We start from the raw sequence: 21,989 nt of genomic DNA on the forward strand, positions 1-21,989 counted from the left end.
TTTTCGTAATTTGTGAAACACCCTCAATCACTGACGATAAATGTAGACGACTTTAACCTGTACGAAACGGAACGTCAATAGACTGAAATAGCGTTCTGTTTTAGACAGATTTCCGTTTTATAAAGGTGCCAATAAAAGCACTAACCATTGAACAGGCTATATTTTGATTGTGTTTAAGCAGCACCTTCTAGAGATAGAAGGCCTCCGCAGTCTGATTGTGACGTCAGTGAGTAGTCCATTTTCCCTCAGAATATATTCAAGGAAAAAAAAATTCCCTGCTTGTGCCAGTAGCATCGTTGTAGCCATAGACTAAAGATATAATAGACCGCGCACGCTATTCATAAAACTTGTCGAACGTGAAGAAAAAATGAACAGTATTGTCGGGGAAAGAACGGGTTCTGCGCTATTACATTTGGCTCGTTTTCGCAGAACATAGTGATTTCGTGTTAATGCTAGGATGTTGTAACGAAATTTGACTCGATCGATTTGATGAAAACTTTCCTTCATTTCTTCAATGAATTTCATTCATTCTTTTGTAAAATATTTAGGGAATGAGGGATTTGAAAAAAAAAATCAATTCTATAATATAAACAAATATTGAAAAACGAAATTTTTTTATTTTCCAAAAGGGATAATTCCTAATAATTTAGGACTTTTGAGTTTTTAAATCCAATTATATATATTACCTATCTCTTATATATACAGCCTATTTCATTTATATTTTTAAATATTCTCTTCTCATTCACTTTGTCACTTTTAATTTCGAAAATTTATTTTAACTAGGGGTTATTAAAACATAAAAATTATCTTCCAAGAACATTAAAATTACTCTAATCATATATTTATTTTGAGTATATAATTATAATGCATCATATTATGTTATGTAATGTAACACATTCACACTCATACCATATTCAGTCATGAAATATTTAAATAATAAGTAAAAGTTTCATTTCCAACATTTTCTTGAAAAACCTTTTATAACCTTATCACACAAAAATGTAAACACTTACATAATATTTCAGGAATAAAATGAATTTTTCAAGAAAATTGCAATACCTCATCGTCAGTACTTTTCTAAATTATAAGAAATGAAATTTCGTGTAGCGTATATATGTAATAATTTATAGTACGTAAATGTATGTTACATGTCACATATGCGTAACCTCTTCGCTCCAGAAGTATACATATGTCAATCTTCATTTTTTTTTAGGCATTAAGCAGTTTTTAGAATGATTCTTTCATTCAGTTAACATCTGAGGTACACATAGTGACTTCCGATCTTAACTCAGATGGTCCTAATGAAGATATTGATTGAAAATTAATTAATCAATTAATTGATTTTTGTTATTTGAGGGCAATTTCACATACAACAAAAACAAATTAATCAATATTTCTTTTCTGTAATAGTTTTATCTCAGGCGTGAAGAGAGGTAAAAATACTATTTTTAGAGGTAGTTATACATGCCATTGCAAAACTGCCATTGTCTAGAGGGTGCGTTTTCATTACATTCTATTTAAATAAAATATTTCCCATAAATTCCTCATTCCGAAAAGAATATTTTCTTCAAGTTGAGCGAAACTCGAATAAACTCACTAGCTCGCCAAATCTTGCGGAGACGTATATCTCAGTTAAAAGTTAATAAAACTCATTACTTCAATCATTTATTGCCAAAAATTCTATTAAAACATTTAATAATGGCTCATGACGTTTGAATTTTACCAAAACTTGGAACTTTAATTGAATTAAATCCAAAATGGAATCGTTAAAAACTGAGACTACATCAAAAATCCATTGAATCGTCAATTTAATATTCCAATTTTTAATTTATAAGAAGGGGAATCAGCAAAAAAGTATTCCCTTGTGAAAGGATACTGGTCCCCCTTTCCTAAACCGTTCAGAACATCCGAAAGCTGCGGAAGTGTTGGCCATTCTAATCAAAAATAAGACAGCGCGTGTAGATCGTCATACGAATAGCCATAAGGAAAGCATTGAAAGCGAGATTCCCTGACCAGCCTTTTGACCGGAGTCACGTGACTCCGGATCTTTGCTTCACATTGTAACCCCTCGCACGCTCTCTATATTATTCTTACTCTGTGGTTGTAGCAGCTGTGGTGGTCGAGTGGTCATAGTGACGGACTCGCATCGCGAGGATCCGGGTTTAAACCCCGCCGCAGTGGTGATCGGCTGAAGTTGGTTTTCTGCGGTTCTCAACTTCGACGCGCAATTGCGAGCCGGTCTCGCTGCAGAGAGCAACAGGCCTACAACGTCTAAATTATTTTTATTACACTTCACGCTCCGAGTTGAGGAAAAACTCATAGTTTAAAAAATTGATTGCAGATGGCAGCACTACACGTAACAAGTATTACACAGAAGGACGACGGTTCACTATACATACACACACATTCCAACATGTACCAATTCGTTAGAGGTTCCGCAGAGGAATATGGAACGAGGTGCATGTCTGGGTAAGTAGTATCATCGTTGTGAGTAAAAGAAATGATCAGGCTCAGAATTGACGATTTGTATGCCCCACATCCAATCAGGAAGATTCTACGCCAAAATAAGAAACTAAATAGGATGCCCCGTGTTTCAAAATGTGGCAAACTTGCTAGGTAGTCTGAAAGACGTTTACGGCAAACAGTGCAGGGGCTTTCTATCTCTAGGTGGTGCTGGTTTAAGACAGGTTTCCGTATCATACATGTCCGTCTTACAGCCGCTGTGGTGGTTGAGTGGTCATAGTGACAGACTCGCATCGCATGGACCAGCGGTCAAACCCCACCGTCGCCACACTGGTAGTTGGCTGCCTGTGGTTCCCAACTTCGAGGAGCAAATGTGGGCCAATCTCCCCATTAAAAAGTCTCGCCACAGAGAGCAACAGGTTCATGACAGTTATTCAATCGTCAAAATTAACTCATAGTTAGAAAAGCTGATGGCATATGGCGGCACTATACACACACCACACATTACGCAGAAACAAACTTTACGTCAGGTTCATAAAAAATGTACACACACATTTCAGCATGTACCAATTCATTAGAGGTTCCGCAGAGGAGTATGGACAAGGTGCATGTATGGTGTAGTAGTGTCCGTCTTACAAGTTTCACTGTATTTCCATGTCATTTGAAAATATGTTTCCGGTGCCAATGATTGCATAGATATCCGCTGTGTAAACAATTTGGAACAGCCTGTATATATGCCCCATGACAGGGGGTTGTGAAAGGGGTCTAGCCCATAAACCCATGTGTGGAAAATTAACTTTTTTCTTCTCTAAATAGAAGTCTTGACTTAACAGGCCCCATCAAAAACTTGTCCAGACCAAAATGCAAAACAAAAATGCTCCTACAGAAAAACATGTTTCCATAAATTTGAGGTGGCGGGCAAAGTTTAGTAGGAGTTGTCCCACTCTTGCCTGGGAGATCATGAAGCTGTTCAAGTCATAAAACCCTCCTCAATTTACATGAAGGGGAGGATGATAGAACTCTAACATGGGGGGGGGGGCAGTGTATTAATCTCTAATACATATATTTTTAATCCTTTTAACAAGTAGTTTCTTTAAAATGAATATAAGAAGTCCAACAAATGTCTTAGCTTGATGTCCTGTCAAAAATCAAGGCCCCATCCAAGTCTATAAGTTAAAGTTCATATTCATATACAGTATGCAGGGCTGTCAAGAGCATTATGGGCCCCCAGGCCAAATGATTTTTCTGAGGCCCTACCAGGCAAATTCTCGAAAATCTCAACCAGATCTCATTTTTGTGGGGCTCTTTTCTCTTGTAGGCCCATGCCTTAAGACGACGCTGACAGTATGTATGTCTGTTGATAAGGTGAAAGGCACATATTTTTTATATGAAACAATTACAAATTGATAGAATTTCAAGCCAATGCTTTGTTATGCAGTTAAAGTCGCAAACTGATATGTAATAAATTCCAGTTTTAATGCTGCTTGTGGTGGGATTACTGCAGCATGGAGCCATCTCATTCTCAAGTGGAAGTTATACCTGAGTGTCAAAAGGGAAGACCCTAACAAGGACTGAGAGAGAGTTTTGAGCTCATGGAAAACTTTTGGAATACAATTCGGTATGTTAGACCCATTAGTAGTAAGACTAGTCTTATTGATTTGAGTTACCATGTTAATTCCAGTCTCACATACTTCATTTGGCCATGTAAAAATGAAACTAAATAACAAATTTACATTAAAAAAAACCAAAGCTATGTGAACAATACAGAGAACAAAATCCAAATTTATTTAACCTAATAGAAGACACAGGCAATGTTCGATGATTCCAACCAGCATAAACCTTATAAATCTACAAAATTTCAACAATTTAAAATACACTTTTCCACAGAGAAGAAAAAAAACCCGTAAAATTCTATGATGCGTAAAATCTACATCCAAAGTTACAGTTACTATACAGATTACATTTGATCAAAGGTTTTGAAATTTCTATTTCAGTAAATAAGTAAACTGAATTGGACAATACACCTAACAAAATAATTTTACCACTTAGGCTTCAACAAAATTTTCTGTTGTAAGATTATCATCAAAAATAATTTTGAATCAGAGATTAAATTGCAATAAAAATTTGCAAAAAAAAAGTTGTCGATGAGGGTTTTAAATGTGTGAAGTGACAACACAGTTGAGAAAACTTTAAAACATCACGTATGAGAGGTGACGTCTGAGACTGGGGTGCTCAAGCACCCACAGTATTTTGTACCACTGGATTGAGCAATCCCCAGAATTAATTCAGAAATCAAAAAGTTTCCTATATGAAGTCCAAGCCAAGCACCCACAGGTCTAAAACACTTCTGACACCTCTGCACATGAGCAAAAAAAGGAAATGTAGGTGGTTTCAGATAGAACAAGTGTCTACAGTGTACAACAATGTGTACAGTGTATAGAATGGTCAGCACAGTGAGAAATACAATTGTAGTACATCTTTGAAGAAAAGAGCATAATTTTAACAACTCTGAAATATGTCAATAAATGTAATACATTGATCATGGATAAAAATTTAGGGTGCTGCATCAAAATGTTATTGGATACTATGTAAATCCTGTGTAGATGCATTACTTGATACGTCAGCATATTTCTTGTGGATCGGAATAAGACTGTGGATGTTGTGTGTGACTATGTTGCCACTGATTTATTTACAACTCTCATATAAACAAATTTGTGAAACATACATTTTCATCATCACAAAGAAAAAAAACAATTTAATAATCAAAAACTCAAACACATCACATTTCCTATCTGATAGGTAATTGCCAGATATTATAGAAAGTTCTATCATGAACACACATGAATAAATAATAAAAATATATACACCACTAGTTTAAGATGAACATTATAACAGAAAGAAAAGAACGAGAAGAAATTCTATTCGATGACATATGAATCGCTATGCAGTACTTTTTAAGGGAGATAATACAAGATTGTTGGAGTATCAAGCATTGATATACTAAGACAAGGGTGTTCAATCTTTCAGACATTGCATTCCAAATTAGACTTTCCGTGAATTTATTAAACACTTTTATTTACTCTGAATTTATTTCTTTCATTAAATTTGAGTTTTTATTTATTTGCAAATAATTTCCTTTAACTAATTCTTTTTAATCAATTATTTCTTTTATTGAACCTGAAATTCATCCCGATAATCCTGAAATTATTTTTTCACTATAATTCTAAATTTTCATTAATTATGAAATTTTTCTTCTTTCAAAAATTGTTTTTTTTTCATGAATAAGAACTTTTAATAATTTGGAAATTATTCTAATTCTGAAATTATTTCTTTCAGTAATTCTGTAACTATTTTTTTTCTGAATTTAAAAATTCTTATCAATTATGAAATTACTTTTTTGAATAATTCTAATATTTCTTTAAGGTTTTTTTTTTAGCATTTCTGCAAATTCTGTAATTATGCATACTTTTTGCATGCCAAATTTGACCTATAAGAAATCATAGACCTAAAAAAACTATTTTGGCTCTGGATTTCCCCCAAATTCGTTACTACGGCCCTTTTAATACATCAAATGCACAGCATTACTATTGAATCTGGAAAGCACATCTCACAGCACTAAATAAAGCAGTACAGACTTCAGAAGCCAGAGCTCTTTGGTTTTAATTTTTTTTTTGGGAATTCAATAGTTTTTCTATGTGAAGTAGCTATTTTCTAAACATGGCAGCAGGCCACAGCAAAAAACTCAGAGGGTCACATTTGCCTCACGAGCCATGGATTGAAGACCCCTGTACTAAGACATTGGAAACTGAAGCTTCACAGAAAAAGAAAATAAAATTGTGTACTAAAGTAAAGTAAACTCATTCCACACATCCGAAACTAAATCTATAACCAATTAGCAACTCGAACCAAATTTAGTATCGATTCAGTGCATACTGACAGGTATGACATATTGGCTAATTTATATGCATTATGAAGGAAACATGGAAATTTTCTTGTAAGATGGCATCAAATATAAAGAAACGTTATTTACTGTAATTCAATTTATGCAGTTACAAACTCCATTATTCCATTGAAAACGGGCATTGTAACAAGTGATTGTTATATCAAAAGAGAAATAATAAGGATAGTTCTTGTATGAAAACACTTAGAACAAATTATGTGGGTCATTGTAACAGAATGGTTACTACAACACAAGGTCAATATAATGAGCTTTGACCGTACTGTCTATAACATTGATGATACATTGAGTTTTCTTTGGTAAAGTTGGAATAAGTGAGCATTTTGTCTCGTTTTATGTTAACTTACCAACTTATGCGTCCTCAACAAAGGCAAATTTTAACATCAGTGATCTCTAACCGAGACTCCGGGCACCTACCACACTTTTCTTTGGCATCCAACAACGACTATCAATGATGCATGATATAGTTATGAAGTGGACATTTTTGACAACAAAGTAGAGATTTGTGGCTGAGAGAGATCAGATAGGAGACTACTGATGGATTTATAATAAATTTGATGAATCTGACGTTTTTAGTGTTTAATTTCCTTGAAAATAACTTGCATTAAAAAACAAAAAATGAACGTGAACTTAAAAAAGTTTGAATAACATAAATCAAAAGAAAAAATAATTGGTTAAAGATGGCTTCAATCTTGGTAGAATAGATAGCACATTGTTCAAAAATACATAACGTCCTACATTTAAGCAAGCAAACAAGTTTGATAAGGAACATGGAGGGCATATTTATCAAACAAATTTCTGGAATGCTTCACAGATACGGTCAAAGACCTGAAAATAGAGAGGAGAAAATCCAATTTTTTATTTTCATACACAGTCAAGCTCTGTTAATTATAGACATCAAAGATTTCGTGAAATTTTGTCATTGAAAATGATGATGTTTTCAGGGCTTTTTTAACCCTTTAAGCGGCAATTCAAAATCACCGAACCCCCCCTTCAAAATTCTATATCACTTTTAATTTAGTAGGTTTTCTTCAGATTTTCAAAAGGTGCAAACTTGGTGATATGGGGATATATATGTATAAGTTTTCCATTAAGAAAATGATTTTTACAAAATATCTGGAAATGTCAGTGATAAAATAAGAGGCTTTTATGGGGACAAGATATCTTGTCATTACCGCCTAAAGGGTTAAGATGGCAGATATACCTAATTTACTGGAAAATAAGTGAATCTTCCCCCCCCCCCCATAGTGGTGTTTTTCTTCTCAAAAACTTACCTGTACAATTAAACTCTGTCATAATGACATCAGAGATTCTGTGAATTATAAACTATTCATTACAACCAAGGTTGCCATTTTCGAAACCTTTTCTGAAAAAAAATTCAATTAAATACTATGCAAGAAGCTGTTATTTCATTATGGTTAGGGTGGCCGTGTTTGATCAAAAGAAAACCAGAAATTGGGGTAATACATATGAGATATCACACCAATTCTCGACAAAAATATTATAAACTGTCAGAGAAATCACAAAATATGGGTAATGAATAGCTCTTGGCCAGAAATACTGTACTAAAAAATAGGCAATAAGGTAAAACGCATTTCACAGATAAAAAATTACCATGGCAAATGCGTGAGATTAATAATTAAACTAAGTTTTCACCAAAAAACCCCAAAAAACTGGAAATTTTTGCGATGAAAAAGTTGGAAAGGGCAAAATTACGTAAAAAATACAGTAATGTCCCATATATGACTCATGTTAATTGGGAGGTCAGAGCTCTAAACTTCTTTTTAAAAAAATTTCCTATTGTTATAGGTATCAAAAACATCATAAAACAATGAAAATTGTTTTGTTATATTCGAGTGCATGGCATTGTCATCAACATTATAAACAAGGTTCATTAGTATTATTCTCTACGGAGATCAGCCCAGACCAGTTTTTCCCAAAGTGGGCAATATTGCCCCTGGTGGGTGATAGGAGCTACGCGTATAAAATAGGATCCTATGGGTTCATTTGAGTTGGGGGGCAATGAGGGAAAAAAAATTTCTGAAGAAGGGGGTGGTGGAACAAAAAGTTTGGAAAGCTATGAGCCCAGACCATCTATTGTTGATGTTATAAATGAAGTGCCATTATAGCTGAGTTTGAATGTACATAAGCCGACTTCCCTATATAGGAATATATTTTTTAACAAAAAACTTGGCTTATACCCGAGCATATACAGTAGTCAGGTGTAATCAAAGACTATGCATGAAGTTATTTGATTATGAAGTTTCAGATTGCAAGCGAAAATGCCAACTAATGATTGCAAACAACCCTTGCCAGGAAATAAAATGCCACTGTGTGACTACGAAAAGATAGCCTTCATGACGAAAAGAGAGGGGGGGGGGTTCATTCTTCAGTAGAGAGAAAAAAATGTGGGGGAAAAAATGAATATCCTCAAGGGTTGCTGCTGAAGTTCTTTCCCCCTCCCCATTTCTCCCTACTGAAGAATGAACCCTCTCTTTTCGTGATGAAGGTTATCTTTCTGTGGTCACACTGAACAACAAATCTGCAGTGAATTAAAATGTATTTCATGAGAGAAAAGCTTGAACGTGACAAATATGGAAGATATTTATAATGTTATATAAATACAGTTGGACCTCTCAAATCTGGAAGGATCCATAACCCGGACATTTCTGCCAATTTTTTTTTTTCTTCTTTCATCAAGGCACTTGTGACTTTTTCTTTACCTAAATTTTGGTTAGGCTTTTTCTACAGAATCAGCGATTTTATTTCTTTCTCATGCCACCCATTGTTGGTGTCCAATGTGATTTCTGGGAAAAAATGATGGCAACTTTGTCTCAATGAATGTGATTAGTCAGAAAATCAGCGATCAAAAGAACTTTCCTTTCTTCATTTTATTTCTCTGTGCTGTACAGTTAACATAAATGCTTTAGAACTTATCCAGCGCTTTATCTTTTTTCAGTGATTATGTTAGCGAATATCTGAACATGCCAAAAACATCAAGTGATGCGGCAGTTACCATCTGCAAATGAAAACATGATGCGTCATATATATGTGAGAAAGTTGAATTTTTGAAAAAGCTAGAACATCAGCATGAGCATTGTGTGGAGAACATAATATCGGAAAGTCTACACTGCCTGATCTTTAGAAACAAAAACAAAATTTATTTTTTTCCTAGATTCGAGCAATGACTACAAAAAAGGTGAGAGAATAAAGAATTTTCTTTTTGATGGATAACTAGTCACAGTAAGTAAATTAGAAATCATATAGTTTTAATGAAATTATCAATTACTATATGAATATATATCGCTTTAATACAATTTTTTTTTCAAAAGGCAAACATGAATCAAAGTGCTCAAAGAGGTATATTACAGCTTAAATATGAAAACATGGGAAATAAACAAAAGCGAATCCATAATCAGGAATCCCAAGCAGTCTGGATATGAAAGGTCCTGCCATACAATAGTACAGTATAGCTTAGTTAATTTGAAGTTCAAAGTCACACTGGAAAAAGTTTGAATTACCCAAAATTAAAATTATCCAATTAACCTATCCCAAATCTGTTAAATTACACAATTTAAGCATCAATAATCACAGCATCATATTCATTAGTTACGAAACCCAATTTAAATATGTTCCCAATGTCTCAAATTTTAATAATTGATTACTGAGATTCATACTTTTTGATACATTCCTCCCTCTTGACGATGATAAAAAGTTTCAGATTTTGACTAGTACACCTTCATCTACAGGTTGAATAACATGTTGATAACCAAGTTGATAAACAATAAAGACAACAAGAAAGCAAATTAAATTTCGATATACATTTCAATATACAAAGGGTGTCGTTTTCAAAGAAAAAATACACATTTTTTATCAAATATCTAACAAAAACCTTGGTTCATCTTCAGTACTGGGTCCAAATATCTTTACACATTGCTCAGCACTAGCATGGCAGCTCGAATGAGAAGTTAAGATCAAAGAAATGACATCCATAATGTGCCGAAATCATGCTTGAATTTTCAAATTATTATAGTATTTGTCTTTAAAGATTTTTTTGTATAACAACTTTGTCGAGAGAAGCAAAGTCTGACTGCTTGTAGAATTTTTCCAAACTATTTATTATGCATATATGAAAACCATGATCTCTCCCTCAACTTTAAATTATCCAAAACATTAAAAAAATTCGAATTAAACAAGAAAGTTTAACATTAAATTAGATGGAAAACTAGAAGGGAGTTCATAGAAGTTTAAATTATCCAAGTTTGAATTAACCATATTCAACTGTATTTATAAATTATGCAGACATGCTGACGTTGGCATGAAGCCCCCAGTAATGACAAATATCAAACTTTACCAAGAGAAATCAGGTGCCCCCTCCCATTATTATTATTATTATTATTTTTATGAAAAAAAATCAGGGGAAACTAATTACAGATGTTATAGTCAAGGTGCCATTATAAACAAGTAAAATTATGATATCTTTTCTCACATTTAAAGGTTTCAACTATCAGGCGCTACTCACTTTATCTGCCGAATCTGTACCGTCAACTCTTGTGACCATGTTTTTCTTCTCATAGTGCTCCACAATCGGCATGGTGTCACAATAGAATGTATTGAATCTACAATTTTGAGATAAGACATTTAATTGTATTGATATAGATTCCCTCCAGTAAATAAAGTTGCACAAAGTTATTGTTGACATCAAACATCTGGATAGCTGCACAAATATTTCTTTTGACTCTTGTTATTAATTGGAAATGCATTTTAAACCAAAGGAATTTAAAATTACCCATCAACTTTACCTTTTTTTCAAACTCTCCATGTTATCATCAGATCTACCGCTCCCTTCCTCTCCTCGCTTGAGACATCGTTTGATGCAAATCTGAAAAGGAAAAATTAAATAAAATATGAATTTACTACTTTGCCACTACCATAACATCAATTGCTTTACACCCAAACCTCTCAGAATGAATCACTAAAAAACAAATTGGTTATCAAATTCAAGGTAAAATCTATGAGTCTGAACAGAAATATGCTAATCAATTATTTGGAAAAAAAATAGCGGGGGTGGGGGGGGTTCCAGTGAATATCTCCATAGAAACTCCAATGAAAAGAAACAACCTAGTGCTCAGAGAAATATCGCTACTGCCATCATGAATCTTTCTTTCACACTGAGAACAGGTCTGGTCTATCACCATGGGCAATTTACTACTGATTGAGTTGTACCGGAAGTGTGTACATGTTTACTAAACATTTTGAGTACATATATAAAGTGCTATGCATGAATTTTTAGTGCTGCCAACTACCATCTATTTTTCAAACTATGAAGTGTAATGATTGAATATTTGTACCATTGTAAGTCTGTTGCGACTTTTTAATGCAGAGATCAGCTCGCAAACTCATGCTGGGAATCACAGAAAACCAAGTGCTGCCAGCAGGGTTCGAAAATGGGTCCTCATGATGCAAGTTCATCACACTTAACACACACTCAAGCAGCAACCAATCATGAATCTTTTAATTATGGTTTCTGTCACAACAATGGAAGGTGTGCTGGGATCCTTTTTTTGGGTTAGCTATAACACTCTTAAACTAGTGATGGCCAAACTGCGACCTACATAGAGGTTCTATTTGGCCCATTACAGATTTTAAAATAAATAGTATAGAAATTTTCAATTTCAGTGCTTTTAAAAAAAATTAATTTAAGGGGGGGGGAGGGTTGATCCATTTTTTGCATATGCAAAATCTAGCAGAGAGAAGTTAAATGGAAATTTAAAACTTTCAGTGACTCTCGAAAGTAAGTGCTCAAAGTTAGTCCTGTAAATCTATTTTAGGTTAGGTGCATTGAGTGATTTTCAGGAAAGTGAACTAAAAAAAAACTTTGCACTAAAATTCTTTTTTTTACCAAAAAAGTATTTTGGTACAAGTTTATTTACTTGAATTTTCCAACAAAATAAGTGTGGTGACAAAAGAAAATCGAGGGAAAAATCTTTTTTTGGATCTAAGTAAGCGGAAATACACCCGCTGAACAGAAAAGCGGTTGTAAATCGATTATGTGGATGTTAGAGAGAGAGAGAAGTAATCTCTATCTTTAGTTTTTGAGGGTAAATATCACCCAGGAATGATTACCAAAGTTTGTAAATGAGGTAATTTAGGAGATCATGCTAACACTGGAGATGGCATAACGAGGAAAAAATATGTTACCAATACAAAGAAATAGTGTGCAGGGATATAAATGCTCTTAAGTAGTAAAGACAGTAGCAAGACATTTTTGGATATTCTTGAAATAAATGGGTTGTCCCAGCACAAGCATAATTCAGGGCTCCCACTCAAAAAACTAGAAAGAGTAGGACGGGGGAAGGTGTACGTCCCCTAGACACCATAATAAAAAAAAATATTATAAAAAAATATTTTTTTTTTAATTTAATTTTTGTTTTCATAGCACTATTTCAGTATCCTAAAAGATTGACTCGAGCCAAAGCAAAATGACAGATTTTACCAAATTGTTGGCCAAAACAAGATATTAGACACCACAGATAATTTTTTTTCTGTCTCTCCTCACAATATACAACAATATTACATTCTTTTAAAAAAGTCAGAAAAGTAGGACAAAACGACAAGAGTAGGACATTTTACCAAAAAGTTGGATGAGTGAAAGCCCTGATAATTATTAAAAACTTGAGCCTGAATCTTGAGTATTTGGTTTTTTCTACATTATTTTTTCTTGTATTTGCTTTCAGTTATTGTCTTTATATATTCTTTTAAAACTAATATAAATTCGTGATATAATTCTGCCCAAATTATTTGATAATTGTTTTCTTTTGTCCTTCAGAGTCCTAAATTAACTATATGCAAGCACTACTTTGTGACATGTCAAAATATAAACCATAATAAGGGACTAACAAAGTTGTACCATAAGTAGGGGTATATAACTTTGTGACAGTCACATATGGTGAAATATTATCCATCCAAATAATAATTAACTGAAAAACTCATTTGCAATTAAATGAATGTCGATTATGACCTCTAACATAATATATTTTTTTAAAATATTCATATTTTCACCTAGAAACTTTATAAAAACATCAAAACTGTCACAAAGTGGCCTTGGTTTACAGCACTTATTTATTTTTGCAGTTTTAGAAGATAAACCATTGTGTCTCATTTGCAATTAAACTGTGGCAGTGTTTAAAGAATACAACATACTACCACTTCACTTCTAAGCATAAAAATTCCAATTATGAATCAATGTCTGAATATGTCTGGCTCTCCTCCTAAAAACATTGGTTGCCCATCACAGTCTTAAACGATTGAAAAATTGTTTCACAGGGTATAATCATCATGCATTTTCTTGGTCTCACCATGGTTTCTGTTCCTGTTTTACTCAAGCGAAAAACAAAATGATCAACACACATAATCAAGTGATTTCTTTGTTAAACAAATGGTTGTACCTCTTCGGAGCAATCAATGAACAGGACCTGTAGAACATTGGCTTTGTTGCACATTTCTCTTTCCCAGCCATCCAGGTTGTCTTTGTTCCTAGGGAATCCATCGATGAGGAATTTGCTCGAGCCACTTTCCTTTATTGCCTGGAAGAGTACATAAATGAAATCTTATACAATATGTTACAAAAAAAAAAAAAGGAAGTTTGTTGTTGTAATTATATATCTTAAAAATTTAAGTTAAAAAATACAATTACATTTCAAAATACAATATGTATAGAAACTCTACTAATTATTGTCTGGATGCCTAGGCATGTCGGCAGTGGGTAGTTCTGGTCAAGAGCATATGTTGGCGTGTTACGTATGTGTTTATGCTATACCTGTGACCACTGAATGTTCTTACCAGTGGTAGAGAATAAGTACATTGACTTTCTACACAATCAGTTATCGTTACACCATGCTGCAATACTAAAAAAACTGGCAATTGTCTTTAAAAAGGATGCTGATGCACTGTGGTGTAGCTCTTATACAGTAGTAAAGGATTTTGATGTGGAACACACTACTACTTGGCCATACATACATCTCAAACATTTCTATGGGAAATTTCTAACTAACTAGTGCATGCAGGAACTAGTTGTGTCTGTGTGTGCACTTATGATGTCAGAGATTAGTGCATTTCGTGTTCAAGTGGAGCTGTCATCTGTCCTTCATATTAGAAGTAACAGAATTTTGTGTTATGTATATACTGTGTTAGAGAAATTTTTTTAAATGGAAGACCGGCTTGCTCCGCATCTCATTGGAGAACCAAGTCCATCACGATACGCACACAAGTGCACATCAGTTCCTCATTATTAATTAACCGTACATGCACCTCATACACATTCCTCTGCTGATTTGCCAGAATGTGTGATCCCTTATGTATTCATGTTGTCACAGTTGTGCTTGTTTCATGTTCTTGCTGGTGTTGCCATCTGTCTTCTGAGGCAGACACCATAATCAGCAAACAGAGAACATCTTTGGTTTTGGTTTGGGATTGAGACTCGAACTAAAACTAAACTCTTCCCCCCCCCCCAACTCTCAGGGAAGAACTTCTGTATACTGTATCACATTCACTGACTTGCACATAGAAACATGTTTAATTAGTCGTTGACTTTGTTTTATTTATTTATCTTTTTGTTCAAATCAAATTAAATTATATAACAGTACATATAACATCATATAACAGTACAAAAAAAAGAGAAAAATATGTTAATGTCATGTGTTAATAAATATAAAATATTACTTAATAAATATTTTTTATATGTACGCCAGTCCTCATCTACCATATTCTGAAATGAAGACGGTAAATGTTTGAAAATTTTTCATGTTTCAAGGTCTACCTGCTCCCTGTGGAGAGACTTTTTTTAATGGGAGACCACAGACCACCACTGGCCAACAGGGTTTGAACTGGATCCTCATGATGAGAGTCCATCACGATGTCCACACGGTCACACAGCAGCCCCTTAGTCCAGAATAACCTTAACTGAACGATGGCTGTGAAAACCTAATCAAGCCCAAAATTAAGGTTACTTACAACTTTTATAGGACATACCCTCTTTTCCTTGGTGGTAGATATCCTGACAAAATGCTGAAGGTTTTGTGTTGTCGTCAAACTATATTTAGTAATCACACAATATAGAATATTTTATGCACCTATAGTAATTTGTTTTATTTGCCATGGCAACCCAGGTACTTGGGATTTGTTACGTTATGATGAATCACTAACTCCATCACAAAAATGTGCAATAATAATGATTTTAAAGAAGGGTTTTAAGAATTTAGTGTTCGATGTAACAACAGTGGTAAAATGTGAAGCATGAGACATACCAACCTTTTCAATAAGACTACAAGTGATCTCCACGGGGACTATGATGCCACTGCGTATGTGAGTTTCAATCAATTCCCCATACTGTGATCCAGGAGTGTTTCTCTCTGCTCTCAGCAGATCTCCGGCTGACAGGTGAATGAACCCGAATTTCTGAATAAAAAATAAATGAAATATAAGAACATTATCCTTTGAAAATGATGGAAGTGACAGAGATGCCGCTATACTGTAATTTACCTGGGTCCCGGGACCCAGGGTATTCAAAAAATCTGGGTTTCTTTTGAGTGAAAGTGGGTCCCTTTGAAAAAAAAGGTATGGTTCCCGCCCCCCCCCCCACTTTCTCCCCATAATTCACTGGTATCTCTAAGAATTTTTTCCAGCATGCCCCAGGTCTTTGATCACCTGCTTATATCTCTTCGTTGAGACAGAGCGGTGGGCTATGTTCCGGGTAGGAGGTATCTCAGTAAATGAAATAAATAATTCATTTATAAAAACATGTTCTATCCAAAGGTTCATTTACTTTTATTGTCTATTAGTAGGAAAAGCTTGCAAAGCCCATTAACACTGAGAATTTAACATATGAAATGTAGCAAGTCATAAATCTAAACCAAATATACAGTTTATTTCGCTTATAATGTTTCCACTTAGTACTGTGACTTATTTTCATGGTCCCAACTCTAAGTAATTTTCATTAAGATTTCCCGTTTAAAGCGTTTTCCTGCTTACAACATTTTTTGAAAAACGTCATGAGCAGGATTCACTGTAATTAAACATTAGAGGCACACATTTATGTATTTAGTAATAAATCAATCTATAAATTCCCTACTGATTGATTTTTCATTTCTTTAAAAAAATCGTAGCTCTTTCAATAATATCTTCTGATTTAAATTTAAAGCAACCGAGATTCCTTCTTTCTCTCAGTGCACACTCTCAGACACTCATTTTCTGATTCCAGTCTCATAAATCCTTGCAAAGTGATTTCCTGTGGTAGAATGATTTTATTTTCCCTCCCTGATGGTCCACCGCTCTGATCTGTCACCATTTAACATTTAACTGTCACATATTTTCAAACCTGAATATCGGAGCTATGTCCGTAGAGGTGGATTTAACTATGGGAACACCCGTCGCCCCGACTTCTGAAGGGCTCAGAAAAACCAAAACTTCACACTTCTTTTCTAATTTAAAGGGCCCAATATATTTTTTTTTGCGCCTGCGGCCTCGACTGATTTTAATCTGCCACTGTATGCCAGATTTGTGTTCGTGAAAGTTAAATGTGTTTGCATGCCCAGCATTTAGTGTGTTTTGTGTTCAGTAGATGGTGCCATCTATCTACAGCTGCAACTAGATACTTTCTCAAACGGGGAAAGCACATATTTTGGCACCCTGTGTAATGTAGGAGAAGCAGTTATAAAGGGTGAATTCTGTGCCCTCTCAAGTCCAGAGCCGGGGGCACTAGCCCCGCCGGTCTCCCCCTCCCAGTTGCGGCCCTGCATCTATCCTCAAAATTGGTAATGCGTGGATTCGAATTTATTGTATACATATTTGTGTTGTAGGTCTGTGTGATTTTCGTGGTGACCAGAGCTTTTTTCAAAGGAATAGCCAACTCAAAATTTGGTTTTCAGTTTCTGCCATGCCAAATCAACTACCTTGGCAGCTTCACAGAATAACAGATATTAGTCGATTGTATAGACCATTGACAAGCTTTTTCAAAGTGCTGCAACTTAGAGGGCTATTGATGGTGGCTTGGCATTCCTGTTTTTACCCGTGACTGTTTTTACGTGGCAACGTTTTTCACAAAACATATCCGCATAAGGCTTGGCTGATTGGCAGCCATCCCGATAACTGACTAGTACTGAATAATGTGTATAGACAGACTTTATTTAAATTTAACAAAAATAATCAACTTTAGCAAACAGCAAAAAATGCAGTGAAAACAGAAAAAAAAATTCTAATTTAGCAAATTTAATTATACAGATAGCAATAACCATAATGATTGTATGCAATATAGAGAAGAAACACTGCTTACATCAACAATTTTTTGACACTGTGTACCTTTCCCGGCACCAGGTGCACCAAGTACGAAAACCACATTGAAACTTGACATTGTCTTCTTCAGCTGGTGAATAAAGATGCCAATGTTCATGCGAAGAAAGCCTAACTTACAAAAAATCATTACATAAGCATGTCATAACAAATGTAATAGTAGGTAATGATATAAAGCGACCAAATAGAGGAAGTTGCCAGATATGGGTTTTCGATTTTGTGACTATGATGAAAGGGTGGGAGAAAAAAAAATTAGATTAAAGCATAATGAAATAAATGTGTTTGTGTGAAAATAATGTCTTTCGCACTCAATAAAACTTGCTCTATTCCTGACACACATGCATTTAAAAGTTTTTTTCCTCATCCTTCATGAGACTTACATGCCCAATGAGAAAGAAACATATTAAATATGTGAACTGCAGGGTGAACTGAGACCAAACTGTCAAACGAAAGAGGGTGATAGATAGGCCTACCACAACAACCCTGTCCCCCATCTCTAACGGGTTTGAGTTATGGTGAATTATGAAAGGAAAATGTGTGGAGTATTAAAAAACAAATTTATAAAATTTCTGAGAGACCACACATTTGGAAAGAGATGAAAAGACCTATAAAGTGTCACCATTTCCCCATCGGAATATCTACATTTAATGGCGAGCTACAAGCACTGGAAGATGAAATGCAACATCATATTATTGCCAAAATCTGTAATTGTCAGTTCTGCAAACAATTTTCTGGCTACAATCAGTAAAATTCACCAATAAGTTGCACGTTTCACCAGATTTAGAAAGATCCTACAACAAGCTATATCGATATTCTAGTTCAGGAGAAGTTATCCATATTCTAGTTCTGCTTTTTGTTTGCACATCACTGAAATCAGCATTTGTTGGAATAGACATTTTATTAGATTTTAGTGGCAATTCAATTTTGCACTTTGTCAATCTCTCAGCGATTGTAACTTGCCATTATAAATCCAGATATTCCAATAGAGGTTATGTTACCTTGTAGGATTTTTTCTGCAAAATCAAATAGCTGCCAAAATGTTTCAAACTTCCTGGACAGATCATGCCAATCCCTTGAGAATACGTAAGGATCAATTATTATTGTCTAATCACCAATTCCTAATTTTTTGTCGAATATCTACTTTCGCAAATGCAGATTTCAGTGATCTATTGCAAACAAAAGGCTAAATTTCTTTGAATAAGAACACAGATATAGTTTATTGTAGGCTCTTTCGAAAGCCGTTAGAATAGATAAGTGTTTGGTAAATTGACTGATTGTAGATAGAAGGGTAATTGCGGAAGTTTGATTTTACACTTTGCCTATACTTCAGTGCTAGTAGCTTGTCATTAAATCCAGACATTCTAATGAAAATGGTGTCATCTTCGAGGATTTCTTCCTATTCTTTCAGACACTATTTGAGGGGGGAGCAAAATTTTCAGTCGTTCCATATATGCGGGACACAAGGCCAGTTTACACGTGTTAAGTGATAAAGTAGTTAACTAAATTTTAAGTTCCCAAGTACTTCAACAAATGATAAGGGCCGTTCACACACCATTTAATTTGTAAGTAATTAAGTGATTTAGTTGTTTAGTAAATAAACCTGACTATTTTTTCAGTTAAGTAGACTTACATGTCAGTAGGCCTCCAATGAAAATCATCCAATCAGTGTTTACTAAATACACTTAACATGGGGACACTTGTTTTTGAGAACTTGCCAACTTAAAATTTGGTTAACTACTAAATCCCTTAAGGTTCATTTACACGCGGTAAGTGATTTAGTTGGTAACTAAATTTTAACTTACCGATTGTTCTGAAAAGTGTCCACACGTAAGTGGTTTAGTAGATGCTCATTGGATAATTTTTAAGGAGGCAAGCGCAACTAGCGCATGCGCGCTACATTCGGCTTGAATCAACGGAGCGAGAGAGACGCAACTCGAGGGAGAATAATAGTAATGATTTTTTATATATCTGGCATTCAAAGAGGTGTTTTTTTTTCAAAGCTCATAGCTTCCGCAACAATGGATGAAGATGATTCGGTAGAACTTTTGAATACTGTGATCAGAGCTGCATTATGATTTTTTTTTGAAGAATACATTTATTCACTTTCACTTATAAAAAAGGGGAAAAAGAATGCGCAACATATTATAGACTGATAATTATTATTGACGTAAATATCGATTATGTGATATTTTAATTGGAGTTAAACAGGAGATAAATTATTTATTATGTAAGCCGAAAAGATTATGGGAGAAGATTCTTGGTATTTGTAGGAAATTCTAAGGGTTAAAATTAAATAACAAAAATTCATTAAACAAAAATTATTTGAAATTTTATTATTTTTTAAATTTAATGCAGATGCATTTTAATGCACATACTATCTTTATTAAATATTGGATTATGTATTTTTACAATAGATGGCAGCAAATTCATTATGGATGAGAGACATATTCCAAACCCCCGTCCAGTTTTTAATATATAATAAATCTTCCACACCCGATATATTTTTGAACCTTCAATTTTTTTTTTTTCAATTCCTGAAAGCACGTCGACCGAATATTCCACAGCTACTATTTCCAACATTGATTAATTTTTAACTTGTTTGTTAAGGTAGTTTTCATTTCTATAGTTCAACAAAAATCCATGGCGAAGATATTTTTCAACAAACTTGAAGGCTGTGTCCTCTGGCCACCTCACCATCCAATATTTTAGGCGGAATTTTAGCGAAACTTCAGGAGACGGCGGAGCATGAACATCTTCACGCTTGAGATCAAAATAAACCCCTCCAAGAGCAGCAGGTCACGCCCACTGGCACATAGGTCTACTTAACAGGAAAAAATAGAACCGTTTTATTTCACTTGTGCACTTGCCAACTAAAGCAGTGTAAATGGCCCTTATCGTCTGCATACATTGGCCTTCAAGGGTGTAAGCAGGAAAGGGGTGTGTTGGATTATTAAGGGGCACCCCTTCCCCCACAAAATTTATTAGAAAAATGGGCACACAAGTACCCTGAGGTTCCGGCCCCAGTGACTGTGTGCACCAAAACTATTGCAACTTTTACTAACTCACAAGTTGCATCAGCGTTTATATATGGTATGATTAAATTACATGGTTAATATGAAACGTTTTGCTTATAATCAGCGGCGAGTTAATAAATAAAAAAACCATTGAAGTTACAATGCTAATCTCATTCACCACGTGTTTAATAATAACTTGAGAGGTCAAGGCTATTTCAATTAATAGAGAAGATGGATTATATCCCGGATATGGCTCATTAACTTCAAACCAAAGGCATCTTTTCAAATTTTCAACCTAATGAAGTTACCAATAATTCGAATCTCTACCTCAAAATTAAATCTTATTTAAATCTTTTGACATTTTCAGAGATATATAAAATCAATTTATTTATTTTCAACTTACTTGTTTATAACTGGGACGTGGATATAATTGGGATTTACGGTCTGTTTTGTTTACATGGGCAAAAATTTTTGAACTTATGGTTTGGTCAAGTTCAAGCTCGTGAGGAGGGTCAATTGGCATTGCATTAAAAAATAAATAAATAAAATTCATAAGCGAAAAATATTACTGTCTAAATTATACTGATGAATAAGATTGAAATTTCTATTTTTATGAGTAATAAAATTTATTTCATAATGGACCAAAGAACTTTCACAGTAAATTTTAGTGTGTAATTCTACCGACTTTGGAACGTCAGACAGATCGCAATCCAAATCGCTCGCTGCAGTATTGAACATTTCTGAATGCGCATGCGTGTGATCATCAAAAGCGATTGCTACTGTCATTGGCGCTAAGGCGACTGGATAGGCACTAATTATAGCCCATATTCTAGTGGCTATAATTGACGCTAATGCTTTCCTGGTGACTTGTGGACGTTTAAAATTTATATACTGTATTTAACCATTGAGAAGAAATATAAGACTTTATTTCTCCTCTAAGTATTTAACTACAACTGAGAAGAGCATTCGCCATTGATGCAGTTGATAAAACTTGTAGCTTTACTACTCTGAAGTTCCTTGATTCGAATCCTCCTCAATTCAATCAATTTTTCCCCTTCTTTTTCATATTCAATTTCTTTGACAATTTTTCATTTCACTTCATTGTGATTTTTAAAAAAAAATTTAATTTTGTATTTTATTAATGATGAACCCAAAGCTGCATTAAAAGTTTCAAGCGCCTTTGGGCGACTGGGACATCTGTTCGTTCC

At 34.4% G+C, this 21,989-nt stretch overlaps 1 protein-coding gene across 4 annotated transcripts; it reads right to left on the minus strand.

Annotated features, from left to right (window-relative positions):
- Positions 1-4,225: 4,225 nt before the first annotated feature.
- Positions 4,226-21,283, minus strand: Cmpk (cytidine/uridine monophosphate kinase Dak1). 4 transcript variants are annotated; one of them, XM_089254186.1, is made up of 7 exons: positions 21,185-21,283; positions 17,751-17,878; positions 15,731-15,877; positions 13,870-14,007; positions 11,224-11,303; positions 10,944-11,040; positions 4,226-7,249 (listed from the first exon to the last, which is right to left on the minus strand). In XM_089254186.1, the coding sequence occupies exons 2-7, from the start codon at positions 17,865-17,867 to the stop codon at positions 7,208-7,210; spliced, it is 621 nt and encodes a 206-aa protein (XP_089110312.1). In that variant the 5' UTR covers positions 17,868-17,878; positions 21,185-21,283; the 3' UTR covers positions 4,226-7,207. The 4 variants fall into 4 exon arrangements, with proteins under 4 accessions (XP_089110312.1, XP_089110311.1, XP_089110310.1 ...); XM_089254185.1 differs by having other exon boundaries at positions 17,751-17,840; positions 21,185-21,276; XM_089254184.1 differs by having other exon boundaries at positions 17,751-17,882; positions 21,185-21,263.
- Between the last annotated feature and the right edge of the window lie 706 nt (positions 21,284-21,989).

This window comes from Pholcus phalangioides, unplaced genomic scaffold, assembly GCF_987345545.1.
Source record: "Pholcus phalangioides strain wild (caught in Gottingen) unplaced genomic scaffold, Ppha-v1.0 ptg000040l_1, whole genome shotgun sequence".
In the NCBI taxonomy this organism is placed as follows: domain Eukaryota; kingdom Metazoa; phylum Arthropoda; class Arachnida; order Araneae; family Pholcidae; genus Pholcus; species Pholcus phalangioides.